Consider the following 24,633-nt stretch of genomic DNA (forward strand, 5'->3'; position numbering starts at 1 on the left):
CAACACTACCCTACAGTACTACAGTAAACAACACTACCCTACAGTACTACAGTAAACAACACTACCCTACAGTACTACAGTAAACAACACTACCCTACAGTACTACAGTAAACAACACTACCCTACAGTACTACAGTAAACAACACTACCCTACAGTACTACAGTAAACAACACTACCCTACAGTACTACAGTAAACAACACTACCCTACAGTACTACAGTAAACAACACTACCCTACAGTACTACAGTAAACAACACTACCCTACAGTACTACAGTAAACAACACTACCCTACAGTACTACAGTAAACAACACTACCCTACAGTACTACAGTAAACAACACTACTCTACAGTACTACAGTAAACAACACTACCCTACAGTACTACAGTAAACAACACTACCCTACAGTACTACAGTAAACAACACTACCCTACAGTACTACAGTAAACAACACTACCCTACAGTACTACAGTAAACAACACTACCCTACAGTACTACAGTAAACAACACTACCCTACAGTACTACAGTAACCAACACTACCCTACAGTACTACAGTAACCAACACTACCCTACAGTACTACAGTAACCAACACTACTCTACAGTACTACAGTAAACAACACTACCCTACAGTACTACAGTAAACAACACTACCCTACAGTACTACAGTAAACAACACTACTCTACAGTACTACAGTAAACAACACTACCCTACAGTCCTACATAATATGTAGATTCCCATCCCTGGTACTACCAGATATATAGACACATCATCTCCCATTCCCATCCCTGGTACTACCAGATATATAGACACATCATCTCACATTCCCATCCCTGGTATCTGACTGGTACTACCAGATATATAGACATATCATCTCACATTCCCATCCCTGGTACTACCAGATATATAGACATATCATCTCACATCCCCATCCCTGGTAACTGACTGGTACTACCAGATATATAGACATATCATTTCACATTCCCATCCCTGGTACTACCAGATATATAGACATATCATCTCACATTCCCATCCCTGGTAACTGACTGGTACTACCAGATATATAGACATATCATTTCACATTCCCATCCCTGGTACTACCAGATATATAGACATATCATTTCACATTCCCATCCCTGGTACTACCAGATATATAGACATATCATCTCCCATTCCCATCCCTGGTAACTGACTGGTACTACCAGATATATAGACATATCATTTCACATTCCCATCCCTGGTAACTGACTGGTACTACCAGATATATAGACATATCATTTCACATTCCCATCCCTGGTACTACCAGATATATAGACATATCATTTCACATTCCCATCCCTGGTAACTGACTGGTACTACCAGATATATAGACATATCATCTCCCATTCCCATCCCTGGTACTACCAGATATATAGACATATCATCTCCCATTCCCATCCCTGGTACTACCAGATATATAGACATATCATTTCACATTCCCATCCCTGGTAACTGACTGGTACTACCAGATATATAGACATATCATTTCACATTCCCATCCCTGGTACTACCAGATATATAGACATATCATTTCACATTCCCATCCCTGGTAACTGACTGGTACTACCAGATATATAGACATATCATCTCCCATTCCCATCCCTGGTACTACCAGATATATAGACATATCATCTCCCATTCCCATCCCTGGTACTACCAGATATATAGACATATCATTTCACATTCCCCCTCCAGGGAGAGAGGAGAAGGATCAGATGACATCAACAGTGGTTAGCGTTTAAGCACTCAGAGATGCAGAAAAACGGCAATGCTACAAACTCAGCAGTCTGAAATATCATTTCAGCTCCAGCTCCCTCTTATCCTCCTGAGGAGGTAATGGCAGCTCAGTGAGGCCAGCCAGCCAGCAGACCTGGGGTCAAATAGTATTTGATATACATTTAAAATACTTTATTTGTGCTTGATTGGGCTTGTCTAGGTTAATGGACCAATAGGACAGTCTTAATAGTATAAACCCTGTCCAACTGGAACTCCAGGCAGGCAAAAACAAACGTTAAAAGTATTTGAAAATATTTAAAATAGTATTTGAACCCAGGTCTGCCAGCCAGCCCACCTCTTCCCTCCCACTCTGGATCTGTTGATGGCCTCAGCTCTTCAGTCTGTCACTGCTGAAATAAATCCTACTTCACTGCAGCACTGGGACTGAGCAGGTTGGTACAGGCTGGGACCGAGTGGAGGAGAGGAGGAGAGAAATCGTAGGGAGGAGAGAGGAGGGAGGAGAGGGGGTGGAGAGAGGAGGGAGGAGAGAGGAGGAGAGAGGAGGAGAGAGGAGAGAAATCGTAGGGAGGAGAGAGGAGGGAGGAGAGGGGGAGGAGGAGAGGAGAAGGGGAGGAGGAGAGGAGGGGTGGGAAAAGGGAGAAAACAGGAGAGAGGATGAGAGAAGAGAGAAAAGGAGTGTAGAATAGTAGATGAGAAGAAAGCAGCCCTGTGGAGGATCTGTAGGAAGTACAGTTGAAGTCGAAAGTTTACATACACCTCAGCCAAATACATTTAAACTCAGTTTTTCACAATTCCTGACATTTAATCCCAGTAAAAATCCCCTGTTTTAGGTCAGTTAGGATCATCACTTTATTTTAAGAATGTGAAATGTCAGAATAATAGAAGAGAGAATGATTTAGTTCAGCTTTTATTTCTTTCATCACATTCCCAGTGGGTCAGAAGTTTACATACACTCAATTAGTATTTGGTAGCATTGCCTTCAAATTGTTTAACTTGGGTCAAACGTTTCGGGTAGCCTCCCACAAGCTTCCCACAATAAATTGGGTGGATTTTGGCCCATTCCCCCTGACAGAGCTGGTGTAACTGAGTCAGGCTTGTAGGCCTCCTTGCTTACACACGCCTTTTCAGTTCTGCCCACACATTTTTTATAGGATTGAGGTCAGGGCTTTGTGATGGCCACTCCAATAATACCTTGACTTTGTTGTCCTTAAGCCATTTTGCCACAACTTTGGAAGTATGCTTGGGTCATTGTCCATTTGGAAGACGCATTTGCGACCAAGCTTGAACTTCCTGACTGATGTCTCTAGATGTTGCTTCACTATATCCACATACTTTTCCTCCTCATGATGCCATCTATTTTGTGAAGTGCACCAGTCCCTCCTGTAGCAAAGCACCCCCATAACATGATGCTGCCACCCCCATACTTCATTCTTGGGATGGTATTCTTCAGCTTGCAAGCCTCCCCCTTTATCCTCCAAACATAACGATGGTCATTATGGACGAACAGTTCTATTTTTGTTTCATCAGACCAGAGGACATTTCTCCAAAAAGTACAATCTTTGTCCCCATGTGCAGTTGTAAACCGTAGTCTGGCTTTTATATGGAGGTTTTGGAGCATTGGCTTCTTCCTTGCTTAGCGGCCTTTCAGGTTATGTCGATATAGGTTTTTGGGGCGGCAGTGTAGCCTAGTGTTTAGAGCGTTGGACTAGTAACTGGAAGGTTGCAAGTTTAAACCCCCGAGCTGACAAGGTACAAATCTGTCTTTCTGGCCCTGAACAGGAAGTTAACCCACTGTTCCTAGGCCCTCATTGAAAATAAGATTTTTTTCTTAACTGACTTTCCTAGTTAGATAAAGGTAAATTAAAATTAGTGTGGATATAGATAATTTTGTACCTGTTTCCTCCAGCATCTTCACAAGGTCCTTTGCTGTTGTTTTGGGATTGATTTGCACTTATCGCACCAAAGTACGTTCATCTCTAGGAGACAGAATGTGTGTCCTTCCTGAGCAGTATGAAGCCTGCGTGGTCCCATGGTGTTTATGCTTGCGTACTATTGTTTGTACAGATGAACATGGTGCCTTCAGGTGGTTTGAAATTGCTCCCAAGGACGAACCAGACTTGTGGAGGTCTACAATTTTTTTCTGAGGTCTTGGCTGATTTCTTTTGCTTTTCCCATGATGTCAAGCAAAGAGGCACTGAGTTTGAAGTTAGGCTTTGAAATACATCCACAGGTACACCTCCAATTGAATCAAATGATGTCAATTAGCCTAGAAGCTTCTGAAGCCATGACCTAATTTTCTGGAATTTTTCAAGCTGTTTAAAGGCAGAGTCAAATTGGTGTATGTAAACTTCTGACCCAATGGAATTGTGATACAGTGAATTATAAGTTAAATAATCTGTCTGAAAACAATTGTTTGAAACATTACTTGTGTCATGCACAAAGTAGATGTCCTAACCGACTTGCCAAAACTATAGTTTGTTAACAACAAATGTGTGGAGTGGTTGAAAAACGAGTTTTAATGACTCCAACCTAAGTGTCTGTAAACTTCCGACTTCAACTGTATGTGTCAGGATACTCCAATCTGTCCCAGGGCCATCCAGCTCCACCTGTGAGAGTGGCACTCTACTGTCAGCTATTCGTGCTATGTCCTCCCACTCTACTGTCAGCTATTCCTGCTATGTCCTCCCACTCTACTGTCAGTTCATCCTACTATGTCCTCCCACTCTACTGTCAGCTATTCGTGCTATGTCCTCCCACTCTACTGTCAGCTATTCCTCCCATGTCCTCCCACTCTACTGTCAGATATTCCTCCTATGTCCTCCCACTCTACTGTCAGCTATTCCTGCTATGTCCTCCCACTCTACTGTCAGTTCATCCTACTATGTCCTCCCACTCTACTGTCAGCTATTCGTGCTATGTCCTCCCACTCTACTGTCAGCTATTCCTCCCATGTCCTCCCACTCTACTGTCAGATATTCCTCCTATGTCCTCCCACTCTACTGTCAGTTCATCCTGCTATGTTCTCCCACTCTACTGTCAGTTCATCCTGCTATGTCCTCCCACTCTACTGTCAGTTCATCCTACTATGTTCTCCCACTCTACTGTCAGTTCATCCTACTATGTTCTCCCAATCTACTGTCTGTTCATCCTACTATGTTCTCCCACTCTACTGTCAGTTCATCCCACTATGTCCTCCCACTCTACTGTCAGTTCATCCTACTATGTTCTCCCACTCTACTGTCAGTTCATCCTACTATGTTCTCCCACTCTACTGTCAGTTCATCCTACTATGTTCTCCCACTCTACTGTCAGTTCATCCTCCTGTGTCCTGCCACGGCAGCCTGACATTATCTGCTAGGCCTATACCTGCTATTATCTCCTCTGCTCTATACTTCAGCAAATCTCCTCTTCCCTCCTCTCCTCGATGCCCCTCAAAAGTGTCACCAAGTCCACTCACTCAAGGTACTATAGTCCATAAATGGTGATACAGACAAACTGGAAAAACTGATGTTCCCAAATGACATGTTATCTTGATGTCAGTACAGTAACTGCATGGCATTACAAAGCTGTTGCTAGAATATGGCTGTTACATAACGGGATAGAGTGCAAACCAGCAACATTCAGTGTTATATAAAGTAGTCCAACGCTATCTCTTCTTACTGTGTTATAAAGTAGTCCAACGCTATCTCTTCTTACTGTGTTATAAAGTAGTCTAACCCTATCTCTTCTTCAATTCAATTCAATTCAAGGGCTTTATTGGCATGGGAAACATGTGTTAACATTGCCAAAGCTATCTCTTCTTACTGTGTTATACAGTAGTCCAACCCTATCTCTTCTTACTGTGTTATAAAGTAGTCCAACCCTATCTCTTCTTACTGTATTATACAGTAGTCCAACCCTATCTCTTCTTACTGTATTATAAAGTAGTCCAACCCTATCTCTTCTTACTGTGTTATACAGTAGTCCAACCCTATCTCTTCTCACTGTAGGTTACTGTATTATAAAGTAGTCCAACCCTTTCCCTTCTTATTGTAGGTTACTGTATTATAAAGTAGTCCAACCCTATCTCTTCTTACTGTATTATAAAGTCGTCCAACCCTATCTCTTCTTACTGTATTATAAAGTCGTCCAACCCTATCTCTTCTTACTGTATTATAACGTAGTCCAACCCTATCTCTTCTTACTGTAGGTTACTGTATTATAAAGTAGTCCAACCCTATCTCTTCTTACTGTAGGTTACTGTATTATAAAGTAGTCCAACCCTATCTCTTCTTACTGTAGGTTACTGTATTATAAAGTAGTCCAACCCTATCTCTTCTTACTGTATTATAACGTAGTCCAACCCTATCTCTTCTTACTGTAGGTTACTGTATTATAAAGTAGTCCAACCCTATCTCTTCTTACTGTAGGTTACTGTATTATAAAGTAGTCCAACCCTATCTCTTCTTACTGTAGGTTACTGTATTATACAGTAGTCCAACCCTATCTCTTCTTACTGTAGGTTACTGTATTATAAAGTAGTCCAACCCTATCTCTTCTTACTGTATTATAAAGTAGTCCAACCCTATCTCTTCTTACTGTGTTATACAGTAGTCCAACCCTAGCTCTTCTTACTGTAGGTTACTGTATTATAAAGTAGTCCAACCCCATCTCTTCTTACTGTATTATACAGTAGTCCAACCCTATCTCTTCTTACTGTAGGTTACTGTATTATAAAGTAGTCCAACCCTATCTCTTCTTACTGTATTATAAAGTAGTCCAACCCTATCTCTTCTTACTGTATTATAAAGTAGTCCAACCCTATCTCTTCTTACTGTAGGTTACTGTATTATAAAGTAGTCCAACCCTATCTCTTCTTACTGTATTATAAAGTAGTCCAACCCTATCTCTTCTTACTGTATTATAAAGTAGTCCAACCCTATCTCTTCTTACTGTAGGTTACTGTATTATAAAGTAGTCCAACCCTATCTCTTCTTACTGTATTATAAAGTAGTCCAACCCTATCTCTTCTTACTGTATTATAAAGTAGTCCAACCCTATCTCTTCTTACTGTATTATAAAGTAGTCCAACCCTATCTCTTCTTACTGTATTATAACGTAGTCCAACCCTATCTCTTCTTACTGTATTATAAAGTAGTCCAACCCTATCTCTTCTTACTGTATTATAACGTAGTCCAACCCTATCTCTTCTTACTGTATTATAAAGTAGTCCAACCCTATCTCTTCTTACTGTATTATAACGTAGTCCAACCCTATCTCTTCTTACTGTATTATAAAGTAGTCCAACCCTATCTCTTCTTACTGTAGGTTACTGTATTATAAAGTAGTCCAACCCTATCTCTTCTTACTGTATTATAAAGTAGTCCAACCCTATCTCTTCTTACTGTATTATAAAGTAGTCCAACCCTATCTCTTCTTACTGTATTATACAGTAGTCCAACCCTATCTCTTCTTACTGTAGGTTACTGTATTATAAAGTAGTCCAACCCTATCTCTTCTTACTGTATTATACAGTAGTCCAACCCTATCCCTTCTTACTGTAGGTTACTGTATTATAAAGTAGTCCAACCCTATCCCTTCTTACTGTAGGTTACTGTATTATACAGTAGTCCAACCCTATCTCTTCTTACTGTATTATACAGTAGTCCAACCCTATCCCTTCTTACTGTAGGTTACTGTATTATAAAGTAGTCCAACCCTATCTCTTCTTACTGTATTATACAGTAGTCCAACCCTATCTCTTCTTACTGTAGGTAATTGTATTATAAAGTAGTCCAACATGATGGAACCGCCTTTCAGGCCAGAGTATTTACAATAACTCGCAGACAATTTAAATACAGACCAGAAAATGTGAAGACGCGGTCCACACGTTGACCTGGTTAAAACTACAAGACTAGAAAAACCGTAAGACCCTCTGAAAACTCTGGACGAGTGAAGAAGGTGAAGACTGGACCAACAACATGCACTGTCTGCAGCTCTGCGTGTAAAGTAGTCTAGGTCCAAAGACAGGAGGGAAGAACAGGTCCCTCTCACCAACGTGTGGTGCACCTCTAATGTATCCATTCTAAGAACACTCCAGAACTCTGGTGGACAATCAGAGACATGCATCAAACTACTTCCCATAGACGGACCGAGTGGGTTCAACAGAGAGACGACAGAGAAACGTAAATATACGTTGCATTTCATATCCGAATGAGCGGTTGTTAGGGTCATATTTACGGCGAGCGTAGTCTCCAAACGTGTGTACGATAAGTCCACTCTCTTTGTCTCGCCCTCTCTTTATCTTTCCCCACCCCCTTTCCATTGTGTAACAAGCCGTCATATCGGGTTAGTCCACTAGGGACCTGTTTACATTGCATTGTGTAAGTAATCAATAACCTATACCGTGTGTGTGTGTTTATGTATTTCTGTGTGTTTAATTAGTTTAGCCAATTCGCTGAGTCATCACTTGGTGCCCCAATTTTCCAATGAGTTAATTCTTACATTATTAATTTATTCGAGTAGTTATTCAACGTGGTAGGTAATTATTCGATGAATAGCCGCCAACACGTCGCAACACTGGGTAGATGGTGAACAGGGTGGTGTACGGCTGGTGTTTTGTACACGGCACTTACTGATGAAATTGGTCTGTCCGGTGTAGATGGTGTACTGCAGTTCGTAGGAGGTGACGCTGAACTCGTCCTCAGACGTCCAGTGAACTGTGATGGTGTCGTGGGAGGCAGTACACAGCTCATCACGTATGGAGGGAGGACTGGGAGCTACAGGGTCAAACAAGGGATAGATTAGTGTTGGACTGGATTTATTCAAAACAATACTAGATGTGTACCTGATGCTAGAGGGACAGCACATGAGAACATTCATAGATGTGTACTTGATGCCAGAGAGACAGCACATGAGAACATTCATAGATGTGTACTTGATGCCAGAGGACAGCACATGAGAACATTCATAGATGTGTACTTGATGCCAGAGGACAGCACATGAGAGCATTCATAGATGTGTACTTGATGCCAGAGGACAGCACATGAGAACATTCATAGATGTGTACTTGATGCCAGAGGACAGCACATGAGAACATTCATAGATGTGTACTTGATGCCAGAGGACAGCACAGAGAACATTCATAGATGTGTACTTGATGCCAGAGAGACAGCACATGAGAACATTCATAGATGTGTACTTGATGCCAGAGAGACAGCACATGAGAACATTCATAGATGTGTACTTGATGCCAGAGAGACAGCACATGAGAACATTCATAGATGTGTACTTGATGCCAGAGAGACAGCACATGAGAACATTCATAGATGTGTACTTGATGCCAGAGAGACAGCACATGAGAACATTCATAGATGTGTACTTGATGCCAGAGAGACAGCACATGAGAACATTCATAGATGTGTACTTGATGCCAGAGAGACAGCACATGAGAACATTCATAGATGTGTACTTGATGCCAGAGGACAGCACATGAGAACATTCATAGATGTGTACTTGATGCCAGAGGACAGCACATGAGAACATTCATAGATGTGTACTTGATGCCAGAGGACAGCACATGAGAACATTCATAGATGTGTACTTGATGCCAGAGGACAGCACATGAGAACATTCATAGATGTGTACTTGATGCCAGAGAGACAGCACATGAGAACATTCATAGATGTGTACTTGATGCCAGAGAGACAGCACATGAGAACATTCATAGATGTGTACTTGATGCCAGAGAGACAGCACATGAGAACATTCATAGATGTGTACTTGATGCCAGAGAGACAGCACATGAGAACATTCATAGATGTGTACTTGATGCCAGAGAGACAGCACATGAGAACATTCATAGATGTGTACTTGATGCCAGAGAGACAGCACATGAGAACATTCATAGATGTGTACTTGATGCCAGAGGACAGCACATGAGAACATTCATATAAATACCTATTTCCAAGGTGTTAAAAATGTAATTCTGTAATAGTTCATTTGGATAGTCCCCTGGCCTACAGATGTTTTCCTGTTAGCCTGTGTAGGGTGGGAGCTACAGTGTCAACAATGGAAAGATCAATATCTAGACATCATTTCAGACAATGTGCATTGTACCAGTCAACTAAACACAAAGTGTAGTACATTTTTTGTCAGATTTGTTCCACGTTACTTCTGTACATCTTCCGGTGGTCGTTTGTGTTTCAACAAAACTATATAACACCTCCAGAGGCATGTAGGATGGACATTGATCGACAGACAGGTTCATCATTTGCCAACAGTGGTGCTGGCTTATATTCTTTGTGAAAGCCCCAGACATTTCTCTCTCTCTCCAACCCCCCATCCCACTCTCTCTTTCTCTCTCTCTCTCTCTCTCTCTCTCTCTCTCTCTCTCTCTCTCTCTCTCTCTCTCTCTCTCTCTCTCTCTCTCTCTCTCTCTCTCTCTCTCTCTCGCTCCCTCCCTCTCACCTGTCAGGTAGTCCAGTCCCTCTAGGATCTTCTTCTCTCTGGAAAAGTCCAGGGCAAAGTTATCAAAGGCTTCGTTCAGGTTCACATCTGGTATCAGCACCTGGGAGGAGGCCGTGGCCATGGCAACCCTGGGGGAGAGAGGGAGGGGTGGAAGAAAGGGAGGAGAGAAGAAAGGAGAGGTATCAGACTGGAGCATAGAGATCCTATTGTATGGACTGGAGAACCAAAGCAGGAGGATGATGAAGGAGCAGAGACCAAGGATGCCCTCTGTCTACACACATCAGTGTGTGGGTGAGTCTGACACAGCCGCAGACAGACAAGGCCCTGTTGTGTTTAACCCTTCATATTCCAGCCTGTCTCCATCAGCTAGAGAACCTCATTCCTAAAACATCCAGCAGACCCTGAAATCCTGAACGAGACTTCCATTCCAGGGAGAGAGCCCATGAATAACATGCCTTGGAAATAGTAGAGAACAACCATGAAGAATGTGTTCTGAGTATCCTTCCATGTCTGTTGACCTTAAAAGCCTCCCACGAAACACACAGCCCATCCCAGGCGGGAAGGATGTGACATCCCACCTTTCGCCCACGTTCCTGGTGGCTAGTTACAGGGGGCTGGTAGGGGAGGTAGTTAAGGGGTGAGAGAGGGATGTCAGTGAGGAGGGATTTCTGTCTCACCTCTCAGCCACGTTCCTGGCGGTCTGTAGGAAGCGAGCGTGGTCGTTCTCCTTCAGGCTGTGTTCTGCCTGAGTGATGAGGGCTCTGGAACGTTCCAGACACTGTCTGCAGTTAGCCATCTGCTGGGCCAGTTTACGCAGCTTCATCACCTGAGACAGGTAACACACACACACAGGACACACGCACGCACGGACGCACGTCCGCAAAACAAACAAACAAAACTCACATGTACGCAGGCACACAGGTAGGCAGGGGCAGGCACGCAGGTAGGCAGGGGCAGGCACACAGGTAGGCAGGGGCAGGCACACAGGTAGGCAGGGGCAGGCACACAGGTAGGCAGGGGGCAGGCACACAGGGGCAGGCAGGGCATGGGCAGGGACACAGGTAGGCAGGGGGCAGGCACACAGGTAGGCAGGGGCAGGGACACAGGTAGGGGGCAGGCACAAGGTAGGCAGGGGCAGGCACACAGGTAGGCAGGGGGCAGGCACACAGGTAGGCAGGGGGCAGGCACAATGGTAGGCAGGGGCAGGCACACAGGTAGGCAGGGGCAGGCACAAAGGTAGGCAGGGGCAGGCACACAGGTAGGCAGGGGCAGGCACACAGGTAGGCAGGGGCAGGCACACAGGTAGGCAGGGGCAGGCACACAGGTAGGCAGGGGCAGGCACACAGATAGGCAGGGGGCAGGCACACAGGTAGGCAGGGGCAGGCACACAGGTAGGCAGGGGGCAGGCACACAGGTAGGCAGGGGCAGGCACACAGGTAGGCAGGCACAAAGGTAGGCAGGGGGCAGGCACACAGGTAGGCAGGGGGCAGGCACACAGGTAGGCAGGGGGCAGGCACAAAGATAGGCAGGGGGCAGGCACACAGGTAGGCAGGGGCAGGCACAAAGGTAGGCAGGGGCAGGCACAAAGGTAGGCAGGGGCAGGCACACAGGTAGGCAGGGGCAGGCACACAGGTAGGCAGGCACAAAGGTAGGCAGGGGGCAGGCACACAGGTAGGCAGGGGGCAGGCACACAGGTAGGGAGGGGCAGGCACACAGGTAGGCCAGGGGGCAGGCACACAGGTAGGCAGGGGCAGGCACAAAGGTAGGCAGGGGCAGGCACAAAGGTAGGCAGGGGCAGGCACACAGGTAGGCAGCGGCAGGCACACAGGTAGGCAGGCACAAAGGTAGGCAGGGGGCAGGCACACAGGTAGGCAGGGGGCAGGCACACAGGTAGGGAGGGGGCAGGCACACAGGTAGGCAGGGGGCAGGCACACAGGTAGGCAGGGGGCAGGCACACAGGTAGGGAGGGGCAGGCACACAGGTAGGCAGGGGGCAGGCACACAGGTAGGCAGGGGGCAGGCACACAGGTAGGCAGGGGGCAGGCACACAGGTAGGGAGGGGGCAGGCACACAGGTAGGGAGGGGGCAGGCACACAGGTAGGGAGGGGGCAGGCACACAGGTAGGCAGGGGGCAGGCACACAGGTAGGCAGGGGGCAGGCACACAGGTAGGGAGGGGGCAGGCACACAGGTAGGCAGGGGGCAGGCACACAGGTAGGCAGGGGGCAGGCACACAGGTAGGGAGGGGGCAGGCACACAGGTAGGCAGGTAGGCAAGCACGCAGGCACACAAGCAAGGGACAGACAAGAGAAGTTCATGTTAGCAGGGTTAGGATATAGGCAGTGATCTCACATTGTCTATAGTATTAAATTGTGGATATGTTGCACAATAGATGGGCATTCAATGCATATACAGTATATCTACAGTACCGGTCAGGAGTCTGGACACACCAACTCATTCAAGGGTTTTTACTTTATTTGTACTATTTTCTACATTGTAGAATAATAGTAAATACATCAAAACTATGAAATAACACATATGGAATCATGTAGTAACCAAAAAAGTGTTAAACAAATCAAAATATATATTTACATTTACATTTGTTATTTAGGATGTGATTTCAAAACAAATTGGGCATTCAAATGACATCCAGTGGGACAGTCACTTAACAATAGTGCATCTAAAAAAAACTTAGGGGGTATTCAGATAGATTACGCCTTCCAGAATATTCCTTAAAGTTTTTCAGGTGTCTCCGGAAGGTGGTTTCCCTCCATCTCCTTTTCTCTCTGTCAGTCTGTTCCTCATCACATTGGGATGGCAGGGTAGCCAGTTTTAGGGTGTTGGACTAGTAACCGCAGTGGTAGGGAGTTCAAACCCAGAGGTGGATGACACATCTGTTGTTCTGTCCCTGAACAAGGTGCAGTTAACCCACTGTTCCTAGACCCATGGTCTAAATCCACTGTTCCTGGACCAGTGGAACCCAGGAGCTGTTCCTAGACCAAGGTTGAACACCAGACGGGCTGCGGCGTTCTGGATGACCAGGGGTTAACCCACTGTTCCCAGCCACAGCGAGTTAACCCACTGTTGACAAGACCAGTTAACCCACTGTTCCTGTGACCAGTTAACCCATGTTCCATGAACCAGTTAACCCACTGTGTCCTTGAGAACCAGGGTGTTGTCCAGGATCACCCACTGTTCCTGGCGCCAGTTAACCCACTGTCCCTGAGACCAGTTAACCCACTGTCCCTAGGAAGAGCAGTTAACCCACTTCCCTAGACCAGTTAACCCACTGATCCTGCCAGACATGCAGTTATGCCACTGTCCCTAGCCACCTGGTCATCAGAGACCAGTTAACCCACTGATAAGAGACCATGTTAACCCACTTGGTGTATAGACCAGTTAACCCACTGAACAGAGCCCTGGGGGTCCCTAGACCAGTGGTGAACCCACGTGGTGAGGAGACCAGTTAACCCACCTGTCCCTAGACCTGTCAGGTAACCCACTGTTCCTAGCGTGGGCCACTGTTCCTAGAGTTAACCCACTGTTCCAGACTTAACCCAGTTCCTAGGCTGTGGATTGAAAATAAGAATTTGTTCTTAACTGATTTTGCCTAGATCTAAAATGAAAGAAAAGTTAACTTTAGCAGTGCCACCCAACCCCTGAGGAGAGAGTCTCAGTTGAATGACTAGTCTTGAAACCTGAGAGTTGGATAAAATTCATTCAGGGATGATGGAGTGGAATACAGCACGTTCAACATTTTGGAGAAAAAGAAAGAAGGGATACTGGTCTGTAATTCTACATTCTAGGGATCGAGTGTAGGTTTTTTCAGAAGGGGTGCAACTCTCGCTCTCTTGAAGACGGAAGGGACGTAGCCAACGGTCAGGGATGAGTTGATGAGCGAGGTGAGAACCAGTAAGGGAAATTCTAATTCTAATTCTGGAGAAGAGTGGAATAGGGTCAACCAGGTTGTTGGGCAAACATTCTAAATTCTAATTTCATCTGGAGATGAGTGGAATAGAACACAGGGTAAACATTCAGAACCATTCAGTGTTCTACATTGACTTAGCAAACGAGGGAATAGAACCAGTCAAACTTTCAAAATGGTTAATTCTACATCTGCAGAGAGGAGGAGGGGGGAGAGGATTCAGGAGGGAGGAGAAGGTGGCAAACAGCTTCCTAGGGTTAGAGGCAGCAGCTTGGACATTCGTGGTAGAAAGTGGCTTTAGCAGCAGAGACAGAGGAGGAAAATTCTAAGGAGGGAGTGAAAGGATGCCAGGTCCGCAGGGAATAGAACCAGTCCATTTCATTCTAAGCCCTGTTCTTGAGCTAATGAGTCATCGAGCCACGGAGCGGTTCTAAGGATTCTAATTCCTGGAGGATGAGGGGAATAGAACCAGGGATCAAACATTCTAAAGGGTTGAGGATTCAGAATCAGGAGATAGGTGGGAGAATTTGAGCGGAGGGAAGATTTTGGAAATTCTAATTCTACATAATCTATTCATCTTCAGTCCATCCCCTGGCTCAGATGTGCTTCATTTAATACCTCCTTCGTCAGGTCAAATCTTTGAGAAAGGGATTTAGAGGAATTTCGTTGCTTCTGTAATGCGGAAGGAGTTGTCAGTAACTGGTGTTAAAAACAAGATGCTTTTTAAATGTCACTGGGGAGGTTATATTGTCAGTTTGTTATGGATGTGATGTTCAAAACAAAAGGGCCAAATATCCTGTGTATCATTGTGTAGTCTCTAAAAAAAACACCAAGTATTCAGATAGATCGCCTTCCAGAATATACCGTTGTTTTTCTCTCTCTCTCTTTCCCTCCATCTCTTTTTCTCTCTGTCAGTCTGCTTCCTCATCACATTGGGATGGCAGGGTAGCCTAGTGGTTAGAGTGTTGGACTAGTAACCGCAAGGTTGGAAGTTCAAACCCCTGAGCTGTACACATCTGTTGTTCTGTCCCTGAACAAGCAGTTAACCCACTGTTCCTAGACCAGTTAAATCCACTGTTCCTAGACCAGTTAACCCACTGTTCCTAGACCAGTTAACCCACTGTTCCTAGACCAGTTAACCCACTGTTCCTAGACCAGATAACCCACTGTTCCTAGACCAGTTAACCCACTGTTCCTAGACCAGATAACCCACTGTTCCTAGACCAGATAACCCACTGTTCCTAGACCAGTTAACCCACTGTTCCTAGACCAGTTAACCCACTGTTCCTAGACCAGTTAACCCACTGTTCCTAGACCAGTTAACCCACTGTTCCTAGACCAGTTAACCCACTGTTCCTAGACCAGTTAACCCACTGTTCCTAGACCAGTTAACCCACTGTTCCTAGACCAGTTAACCCACTGTTCCTAGACCAGTTAACCCACTGTTCCTAGACCAGTTAACCCACTGTCCCTAGACCAGTTAACCCACTGTTCCTAGACCAGTTAACCCACTGTCCCTAGACCAGTTAACCCACTGTTCCTAGACCAGTTAACCCACTGTTCCTAGACCAGTTAACCCACTGTTCCTAGACCAGTTAACCCACTGTTCCTAGACCAGTTAACCCACTGTTCCTAGACCAGTTAAATCCACTGTTCCTAGACCAGTTAAATCCACTGTTCCTAGACCAGTTAAATCCACTGTTCCTAGACCAGTTAAATCCACTGTTCCTAGACCAGTTAAATCCACTGTTCCTAGACCAGTTAACCCACTGTTCCTAGACCAGTTAACCCACTGTTCCTAGACCAGTTAACCCACTGTTCCTAGACCAGTTAACCCACTGTTCCTAGACCAGTTAACCCACTGTTCCTAGACCAGTTAACCCACTGTTCCTAGACCAGTTAACCCACTGTTCCTAGACCAGTTAACCCACTGTTCCTAGACCAGTTAACCCACTGTTCCTAGACCAGTTAACCCACTGTTCCTAGACCAGTTAACCCACTGTTCCTAGACCAGTTAACCCACTGTTCCTAGACCAGTTAACCCACTGTTCCTAGACCAGTTAACCCACTGTTCCTAGACCAGTTAACCCACTGTTCCTAGACCAGTTAAATCCACTGTTCCTAGACCAGTTAACCCACTGTTCCTAGACCAGTTAAATCCACTGTTCCTAGACCAGTTAACCCACTGTTCCTAGACCAGTTAAATCCACTGTTCCTAGACCAGTTAACCCACTGTTCCTAGACCAGTTAACCCACTGTTCCTAGACCAGTTAAATCCACTGTTCCTAGACCAGTTAACCCACTGTTCCTAGACCAGTTAAATCCACTGTTCCTAGACCAGTTAACCCACTGTTCCTAGACCAGTTAACCCACTGTTCCTAGACCAGTTAAATCCACTGTTCCTAGACCAGTTAACCCACTGTCCCTAGACCAGTTAACCCACTGTTCCTAGACCAGTTAACCCACTGTTCCTAGACCAGTTAACCCACTGTTCCTAGACCAGTTAACCCACTGTTCCTAGACCAGTTAACCCACTGTTCCTAGACCAGTTAAATCCACTGTTCCTAGACCAGTTAACCCACTGTTCCTTTACCAGTTAACCCACTGTTCCTAGACCAGTTAAATCCACTGTTCCTAGACCAGTTAACCCACTGTTCCTAGACCAGTTAACCCACTGTTCCTAGACCAGTTAAATCCACTGTTCCTAGACCAGTTAACCCACTGTTCCTAGACCAGTTAACCCACTGTTCCTAGACCAGTTAACCCACTGTTCCTAGACCAGTTAAATCCACTGTTCCTAGACCAGTTAACCCACTGTTCCTAGACCAGTTAACCCACTGTTCCTAGACCAGTTAACCCACTGTTCCTAGACCAGTTAACCCACTGTTCCTAGACCAGTTAACCCACTGTTCCTAGACCAGTTAACCCACTGTTCCTAGACCAGTTAAATCCACTGTTCCTAGACCAGTTAACCCACTGTTCCTAGACCAGTTAACCCACTGTTTCTAGACCAGTTAACCCACTGTTCCTAGACCAGTTAACCCACTGTTTCTAGACCAGTTAACCCACTGTTCCTAGACCAGTTAAATCCACTGTTCCTAGACCAGTTAACCCACTGTTTCTAGACCAGTTAACCCACTGTCCCTAGACCAGTTAACCCACTGTCCCTAGACCAGTTAACCCACTGTTCCTAGGCTGTCATTGAAAATAAGAATTTGTTGTTACCTGACTTGCCTAGTTAAATAAAGGTAAAATAAATCAAATAAAAATATTAACATCTTAGAATTGAAGCTGTTTTGATCCATTACCTGCCCTGGAAGGACTTATATAATGATGATGACAGTGGTTTATAATCAACATGATAACATCAGACATGGACTACTTACAATGGAACAATCCGTCTGGACTTAGATGACATATTTAGATGACGTAAATCGTATCCCAAATAACACCCTATTCCTTATATAGGGCACTACTTTTAACCAGAGCCCTATGAACCCTGGACAAAAAGTAGTGCACTATATAGGGAATAGGCTGTTATTTGGGATAGGGATTAGGAGTTTGTCGTGTTCATAATCTGTTGTTGGAGCAGGGCTCAGTCACATGTCAACCGATTGCTGACAACAATAACATACAGAGGATTCATATAATATGGAAATCCTTAAAAAAAACAACTAAACATCATATTTTTCTCAAACTGAGGACAATTCAGCCTGTCAGAGGACACACACACATGTTGTAATGTGATTGAGAGTGTGTGTGTGTGTGCCTCGTTGCCTTGTCTTCGTCTCATTTTGAGTTGGAATTGTTACATTTAGTGTACATAATTTAATCATTCACAGAACCAAGAGCTGAGGCTACACTCCAGGGCTGCATCCCAAATGACATTCTGTTCCATACACCCTGTTCCATACACCCTGTTCCATACACCCTGTTCCGTACACCCTGTTCCGTACACCCTGTTCCGTACACCCTGTTCAGTACACCCTGTTCAGTACACCCTGTTCCGTACACCCTGTTCCGTACACCCTGTTCCGTACACCCTGTTCCGTACACCCTGTTCCGTACACCCTGTTCCGTACACCCTGTTCCATACACCCTGTTCCTTACACCCTGTTCCGTACACCCTGTTCCGTACACCCTGTTCCGTACACCCTGTTCCGTACACTCTGTTCCGTACACCCTGTTCCGTACACCCTGTTCCGTACACCCTGTTCCATACACCCTGTTCCATACACCCTGTTCCATACACCCTGTTCCATAGTGGACTACATACCCGGTCCCTCTGGACGCTGGTCTAAAGTAGTGCACTAAATAGGGAATCGGATGCCATTTGGGCCACAGACCTCATCTGCAACAGGTGAGAGGGGAGGGTGGTGCGACCTCAATGTTGATGAGCCCCGGGCAACGCCTTACAGAGAAGCAGCAACAGCAGCAATACACAAGACAGACAGAGAAAGACAGAGAGAGGCAAAAAGAGAGCAGGGAAAAAGAAATGCAGAGAGATACAGAGAGATCAGGGAAAGACATAGAGAGAGAGAGAGAGAGAGAGAGAGAGAGAGAGAGAGAGAGAGAGAGAGAGAGAGAGAGAGAGAGAAGAGAGAGAGAGAGAGAGAGAGATCAGGGAAAGACATAGAGAGAGAGAGAGAGAGAGAGAGAGAGAGAGAGAGAGAGAGAGAGAGAGAGAGAGAGAGAGAGAGAGAGAGAGAGAGAGAGAGAGAGAGAGAGAGAGAGAGAGAGAGAGAGAGACAGAGACAGAGACAGAGACAGAGACAGAGAGAGAGCATCACAGAAAGAGAAATACAGAGATCATAAAGACAGAGTGACACAGATGGAGATATACAGAGAGAAATATAGATACAGATACAGAGAGAGAGAGAGAGAGAGATCAGAGAGAGATAAAGAGAGAGCAGAGAAAGAGATAGAGCATCACAGAAAGAGAAATACAGAGATCGGAAAGACAGAGTGACACAGATGGAGAGATACAGAGAGAGAGGACAAGGATCTCGCAGTCCAGCCCAGCACCGGCCTGCTAACTCTGTTTTGGTTTGCGCTGTTAGAGATTAAAGCTTGACTGTGTCTCCAAGAGTGAGAGAGAGAGAAAGAGAGAGAGAAAAAGGGAGAGAGAAACAGAGAGAGAGAGAGAGAGGGAGAGAGAGAACGCTTGTTAAGATAAACCACGTGGCCCGGCCAGGCTGCTCACTCACTGCCTCTCCCTTCTTGCATCCCAAATGAAACCCTATTCTCTACATGGACTCTGGTCAAAAGTAGTGCACTAAATAGGGAATAGGGTGCCATTTTGGGCACACTCATGTCTGAGCTCCCTGGTCCCTGCACAGCCCTGCCTCTATAATCCGGTTGGTTCTGCTGCACAGTCAGTCACCTCTCCTCTCATATCCATCTTCCTCTCCTCTCCTCTCCTCTCCTCAACCTGCCCATCTCATCTCCTCTCCTTTCCTCGCCTCTCTTCTCCCCTCCACTCCACTCCTTTCCTCAACCTGCCCATCTCCTCTCCTCTCCTTTCCTTTTCTTAACCTGCCCATCTCCTCTCCCCTCCTTTCCTCAACCTGCCCATCTCCTCTCCTCTCCTCTCCTCTCCTCTCCTCTCCTCTCCTCTCCTCTCCTCTCTCTCCTCTCCTCTCCTCTCCTCTCCTCTCCTCTCCTCTCCCTCCTCCCTCCCTCCCTCCCCTCCCCTCCCTCCCCTCCCCTCCCCCCTCCCCTCCCCTCCCCTCCCCCCTCCCCTTTCAAATATAAAATTAAACCAGAGAGAGCCCTTAAGATTATGGGAAAAGGCCGCACTTGAATCACTCCCACGGTGAATGACTCGGTCCGCTTCGCTACGAAACCACACAATATTGCAGAGACTTTGACATTACCAGGCGGCTGCAATTGATATGGTAAAAACAATGTGTGGGGAGGCAGAGGCACAGAAACTCACATCAATTCCTCTTTTTAAGATGACACTGTTAAACAAAGAATTGATTCTATTGCTAGTAATCAAGAGGAAACTGACTGAATGACTCAACTCCCCAGCTCATGCTCTCCAAATGGACGTTAGCTGTGAGGGCCAAGATGCCCAAGCATTGACTTCTGTTCGCTATACATGTCTGGGGGTTCTACTCACGAGGATATATGGTTCTGTCTCACGATTCACGAGCATCAAACGGCACGGGGGATATTCAGTGTGATGAGTGGTCATAAACAGATTCCATATTGATGATAAACAGATTCCATATTGATGATAAACAGATTCCATACTGATGATAAACAGATTCCATATTGATGATAAACAGATTCCATATTGATGATAAACAGATTCCATATTGATGATAAACAGATTCCATATTGATGATAAACAGATTCCATATTGATGATAAACAGATTCCATATTGATGATAAACAGATTCCATATTGATGATAAACAGATTCCATATTGATGATAAACAGATTCCATATTGATGATAAACAGATTCCATATTGATGATAAACAGATTCCATATTGATGATAAACAGATTCCATATTGATGATATACAGATTCCATATGGGATCGAATGGTGGGCTTTTGCACAGATGGGGCTCCATCTTGGGCGGGTTGGAGGGCAGGACTCTGCACTCTAGTTAGGAATATGTCTCCATATTCTGACTTGCCTTAGTTAAATAAAGGTAAAATATATAACAAAACTGTTTGACATAGAAACATAGTTTTTATGAATAAAATGATGAATAACATTCCACCAATGAGGGTGTTTTTGCTCATTGACGACAGGAAAGGCTACAACCACATACGGATCCAGGTAGGATGTGACAGCAGATATGAGGTGCGCCCTGTCGACCACGCCCCCTGACTTTGAGAAGCTCCGACGCGACATGCATCTCATTAGTGGTAGAGAGATGAGAGACATTGGTTGTGGATAGTCAGGTTAATGTAACAGTTTGTTAAGGACGTTACGTGCTTTTTTGCAAGAAGAAAAATGTCCCGAATAATCCTGTTCATACATCTGAAATCAGGCTACTGATTCTACCACAGTGGCCACGATATTTTTTTTTTTTTTTACAAATACTTTTTGATTCTAAGTTTGGACATATAACGTTTGAATGTGAAAAGTGAAAACTATTCTGAAGATGGCACACGTTCAGTTTTCCCGAACTCACTTCACTCGCGCATAAGAGTCAGGCTTGAGCAACACGCTGCGGGACACATGAGCAGTTCATATACATGGCTGGAACTCCAATGAAACCGTTTACTCATTAAGCTGTTTCCTTTAGAATTCAACAGATTTCTGAAAAACCAGGTGTTTTAAATGCTTACTTTCGATTATGACCTCACACCGATTTAAGATAAGCAGAGTAAAAGGTGTTTACATGACTAATGCCATACTCGACCATCAGCCATAATCAGTTTAATATCGAATTATTAGTGTGCATGTAAATGTACTCATTATGTCAGACTCATTTTCAATTGGATGCCACAGCCCCACATTACCAGTATGTGATGGTGAGTTGAGAAGATAATCAGAAATACTGTTAGGATGTTAATAATATGTGATGGTGAGTTGAGAAGATAATCAGAAATACTGTTAGGATGTTAATAATTGGCTGTAGTAGCCCCACATTACCAGTATGTGATGGTGAGTTGAGAAGACAATCAGAAATACTGTTAGGATGTTTTTTAATTGACTGTCAAACAGTATTTCTGATTATCTTCTCAACTCACCATCACATACTGGTAATGTGGGGCTAAGAATGTTTTTTAATTGACTGTCATAGCCCCACATTACCAGTATGTGATGGTGAGTTGAGAAGACAATCAGAAATACTGTTACGATGTTTTTTAATTGGCTGTCACAGCCCCAAATATAAAAGTTAACATTGGCTGTTAATTACAACAACAACAACATATTCACATGGTCGGGGTGGTAAGAATTTTCAGATATCAAAATGGGGGTTTGTGGGCTATGAAGAGTTTGTGAACCCTTGAACTGAACTGCGCCATAGATCACAAGATCTTTCACTACTGAAAACTAAAACCTGTCGACAAAGGGAAAAAGTTATGTTCTCAAGAATTTATTTATTTATTTATTTTTTATTTTACCTTTATTTAACCAGGCAAGTCAGTTAAGAAAAAAATCTTATTTTCAATGACAGCCTAAGAACAGTGGGTTAACTGCCTGTTCAGGGGTAGAACATTTGTACCTTGTCAGCTCAGGGGTTTGAACTTGCAACGCTCTAACCACTAGGCTACGCTGCCGCCCCAATATGCAGACCACGCATTGTTGTTGTTGTTGTTGTTGTTATTATCCTTCGGAAACCTCAGACAACACCTCGCAATCCGATACTTCCGTTCTTCTGATGTCACTCACGGAGTGTCGCGACAGGCTACTATGTGACAAGTACCCTCTATGTCTTTTCTAATTCTAATCCCTCGCTCACTGTGTTGCAGTGACACGTTGTGAATGCAGTGTTTTATCGGCCCCCTACAACGTCTCCGTGACTCAGACAGGCTGGCACACACATCAGATCCAGCGTTGTAATGTGTGTAGTAGGAGAGACCGAAGACACCACTCACTTCTTCTGTCGAAACCTCTTTGAAAATGGTAAGCAAAGTGTCCGTTTTCAAGACCTCTGTAGGGAATAGGGTGTAACTTCTGATGAAGGCAGAGGAAGAGTATGGTATGAGACTCAGCCAGAGGAAGAGTATGGTTTGAGACTCAGTCAGAGGAAGAGTATGGTTTGAGACTCAGCCAGGTGAAGAGTATGGTTTGAGACTCAGTCAGAGGAAGAGTATGGTATGAGACTCAGCCAGAGGAAGAGTATGGTTTGAGACTCAGCCAGGTGAAGAGTATGGTTTGAGACTCAGTCAGAGGAAGAGTATGGTATGAGACTCAGCCAGGTGAAGAGTATGGTTTGAGACTCAGTCAGAGGAAGAGTATGGTTTGAGACTCAGTCAGAGGAAGAGTATGGTTTGAGACTCAGTCAGAGGAAGAGTATGGTTTGAGACTCAGTCAGAGGAAGAGTATGGTTTGAGACTCAGTCAGAGGAAGAGTATGGTTTGAGACTCAGTCAGAGGAAGAGTATGGTTTGAGACTCAGTCAGAGGAAGAGTATGGTTTGAGACTCAGTCAGAGGAAGAGTATGGTTTGAGACTCAGTCAGAGGAAGAGTATGGTTTGAGACTCAGTCAGAGGAAGAGTATGGTTTGAGACTCAGCCAGAGGAAGAGTATGGTTTGAGACTCAGCCAGAGGAAGAGTATGGTTTGAGACTCAGCCAGAGGAAGAGTATGGTTTGAGACTCAGTCAGAGGAAGAGTATGGTTTGAGACTCAGTCAGAGGAAGAGTATGGTTTGAGACTCAGTCAGAGGAAGAGTATGGTTTGAGACTCAGTCAGAGGAAGAGTATGGTTTGAGACTCAGTCAGAGGAAGAGTATGGTTTGAGACTCAGCCAGAGGAAGAGTATGGTTTGAGACTCAGTCAGAGGAAGAGTATGGTTTGAGACTCAGTCAGAGGAAGAGTATGGTTTGAGACTCAGTCAGAGGAAGAGTATGGTTTGAGACTCAGCCAGAGGAAGAGTATGGTTTGAGACTCAGCCAGGTGAAGAGTATGGTTTAAGACTCAGTCAGAGGAAGAGTATGGTTTGAGACTCAGAGGAAGAGTATGGTTTGAGACTCAGTCAGAGGAAGAGTATGGTTTGAGACTCAGCCAGAGGAAGAGTATGGTTTGAGACTCAGTCAGAGGAAGAGTATGGTTTGAGACTCAGTCAGAGGAAGAGTATGGTTTGAGACTCAGTCAGAGGAAGAGTATGGTTTGAGACTCAGTCAGAGGAAGAGTATGGTTTGAGACTCAGTCAGAGGAAGAGTATGGTTTGAGACTCAGTCAGAGGAAGAGTATGGTTTGAGACTCAGTCAGAGGAAGAGTATGGTTTGAGACTCAGTCAGAGGAAGAGTATGGTTTGAGACTCAGCCAGAGGAAGAGTATGGTTTGAGACTCAGTCAGAGGAAGAGTATGTTTTGAGACTCAGCCAGAGGAAGAGTATGGTTTGAGACTCAGCCATGGAGTACAGTCCCTTGGACCGTAGGGGTCCAGTATAGTATTAAGGGTTAGTGTGTAGAAGACTACTGTACCTTGGACCATAGGGGTCCAGTATAGTATTAAGGGTTAGTGTGTAGAAGACTACTGTACCTTGGACCATAGGGGTCCAGTATAGTATTAAGGGTTAGTGTGTAGAAGACTACTGTATCTTGGACCGTAGGGGTCCAGTATAGTATGAAGGGTTAGTGTGTAGAAGACTACTGTACCTTGGACCATAGGGGTCCAGTATAGTATTAAGGGTTAGTGTGTAGAAGACTATTGTACCTTGGACTCCTTGATCTTGACAGCGATGATCTGTTTCCTCTGGCGTATGATCTCTACAAGCTCATCACACTCCTCCACTAGCTTGGCCTCGTGCATCGCTGTGTTCACCTGGGGACAGAAGCATAGCACACTTTAACA

The 24,633-nt window shown here is 44.9% G+C and overlaps 1 protein-coding gene across 3 annotated transcripts in view; it reads right to left on the reverse strand.

Moving 5' to 3' along the window:
* Positions 1–24,633, reverse strand: part of LOC123993749 (probable E3 ubiquitin-protein ligase MID2) — a 265,189-nt gene that overhangs the window by 32,316 nt on the left and 208,240 nt on the right. For all 3 annotated transcript variants that reach the window (XM_046296202.1, XM_046296201.1, XM_046296203.1), the window contains 4 exons: positions 24,496–24,603; positions 10,902–11,050; positions 10,225–10,352; positions 8,391–8,534 (listed from right to left, as the gene is read on the reverse strand). In XM_046296202.1, coding sequence (XP_046152158.1) covers positions 8,391–8,534; positions 10,225–10,352; positions 10,902–11,050; positions 24,496–24,603 — 529 coding nt within the window. The remainder of the gene's footprint in view (positions 1–8,390; positions 8,535–10,224; positions 10,353–10,901; positions 11,051–24,495; positions 24,604–24,633) is intronic.

Source organism: Oncorhynchus gorbuscha, linkage group LG13, assembly GCF_021184085.1.
Source record: "Oncorhynchus gorbuscha isolate QuinsamMale2020 ecotype Even-year linkage group LG13, OgorEven_v1.0, whole genome shotgun sequence".
Lineage (NCBI taxonomy): Eukaryota > Metazoa > Chordata > Actinopteri > Salmoniformes > Salmonidae > Oncorhynchus > Oncorhynchus gorbuscha.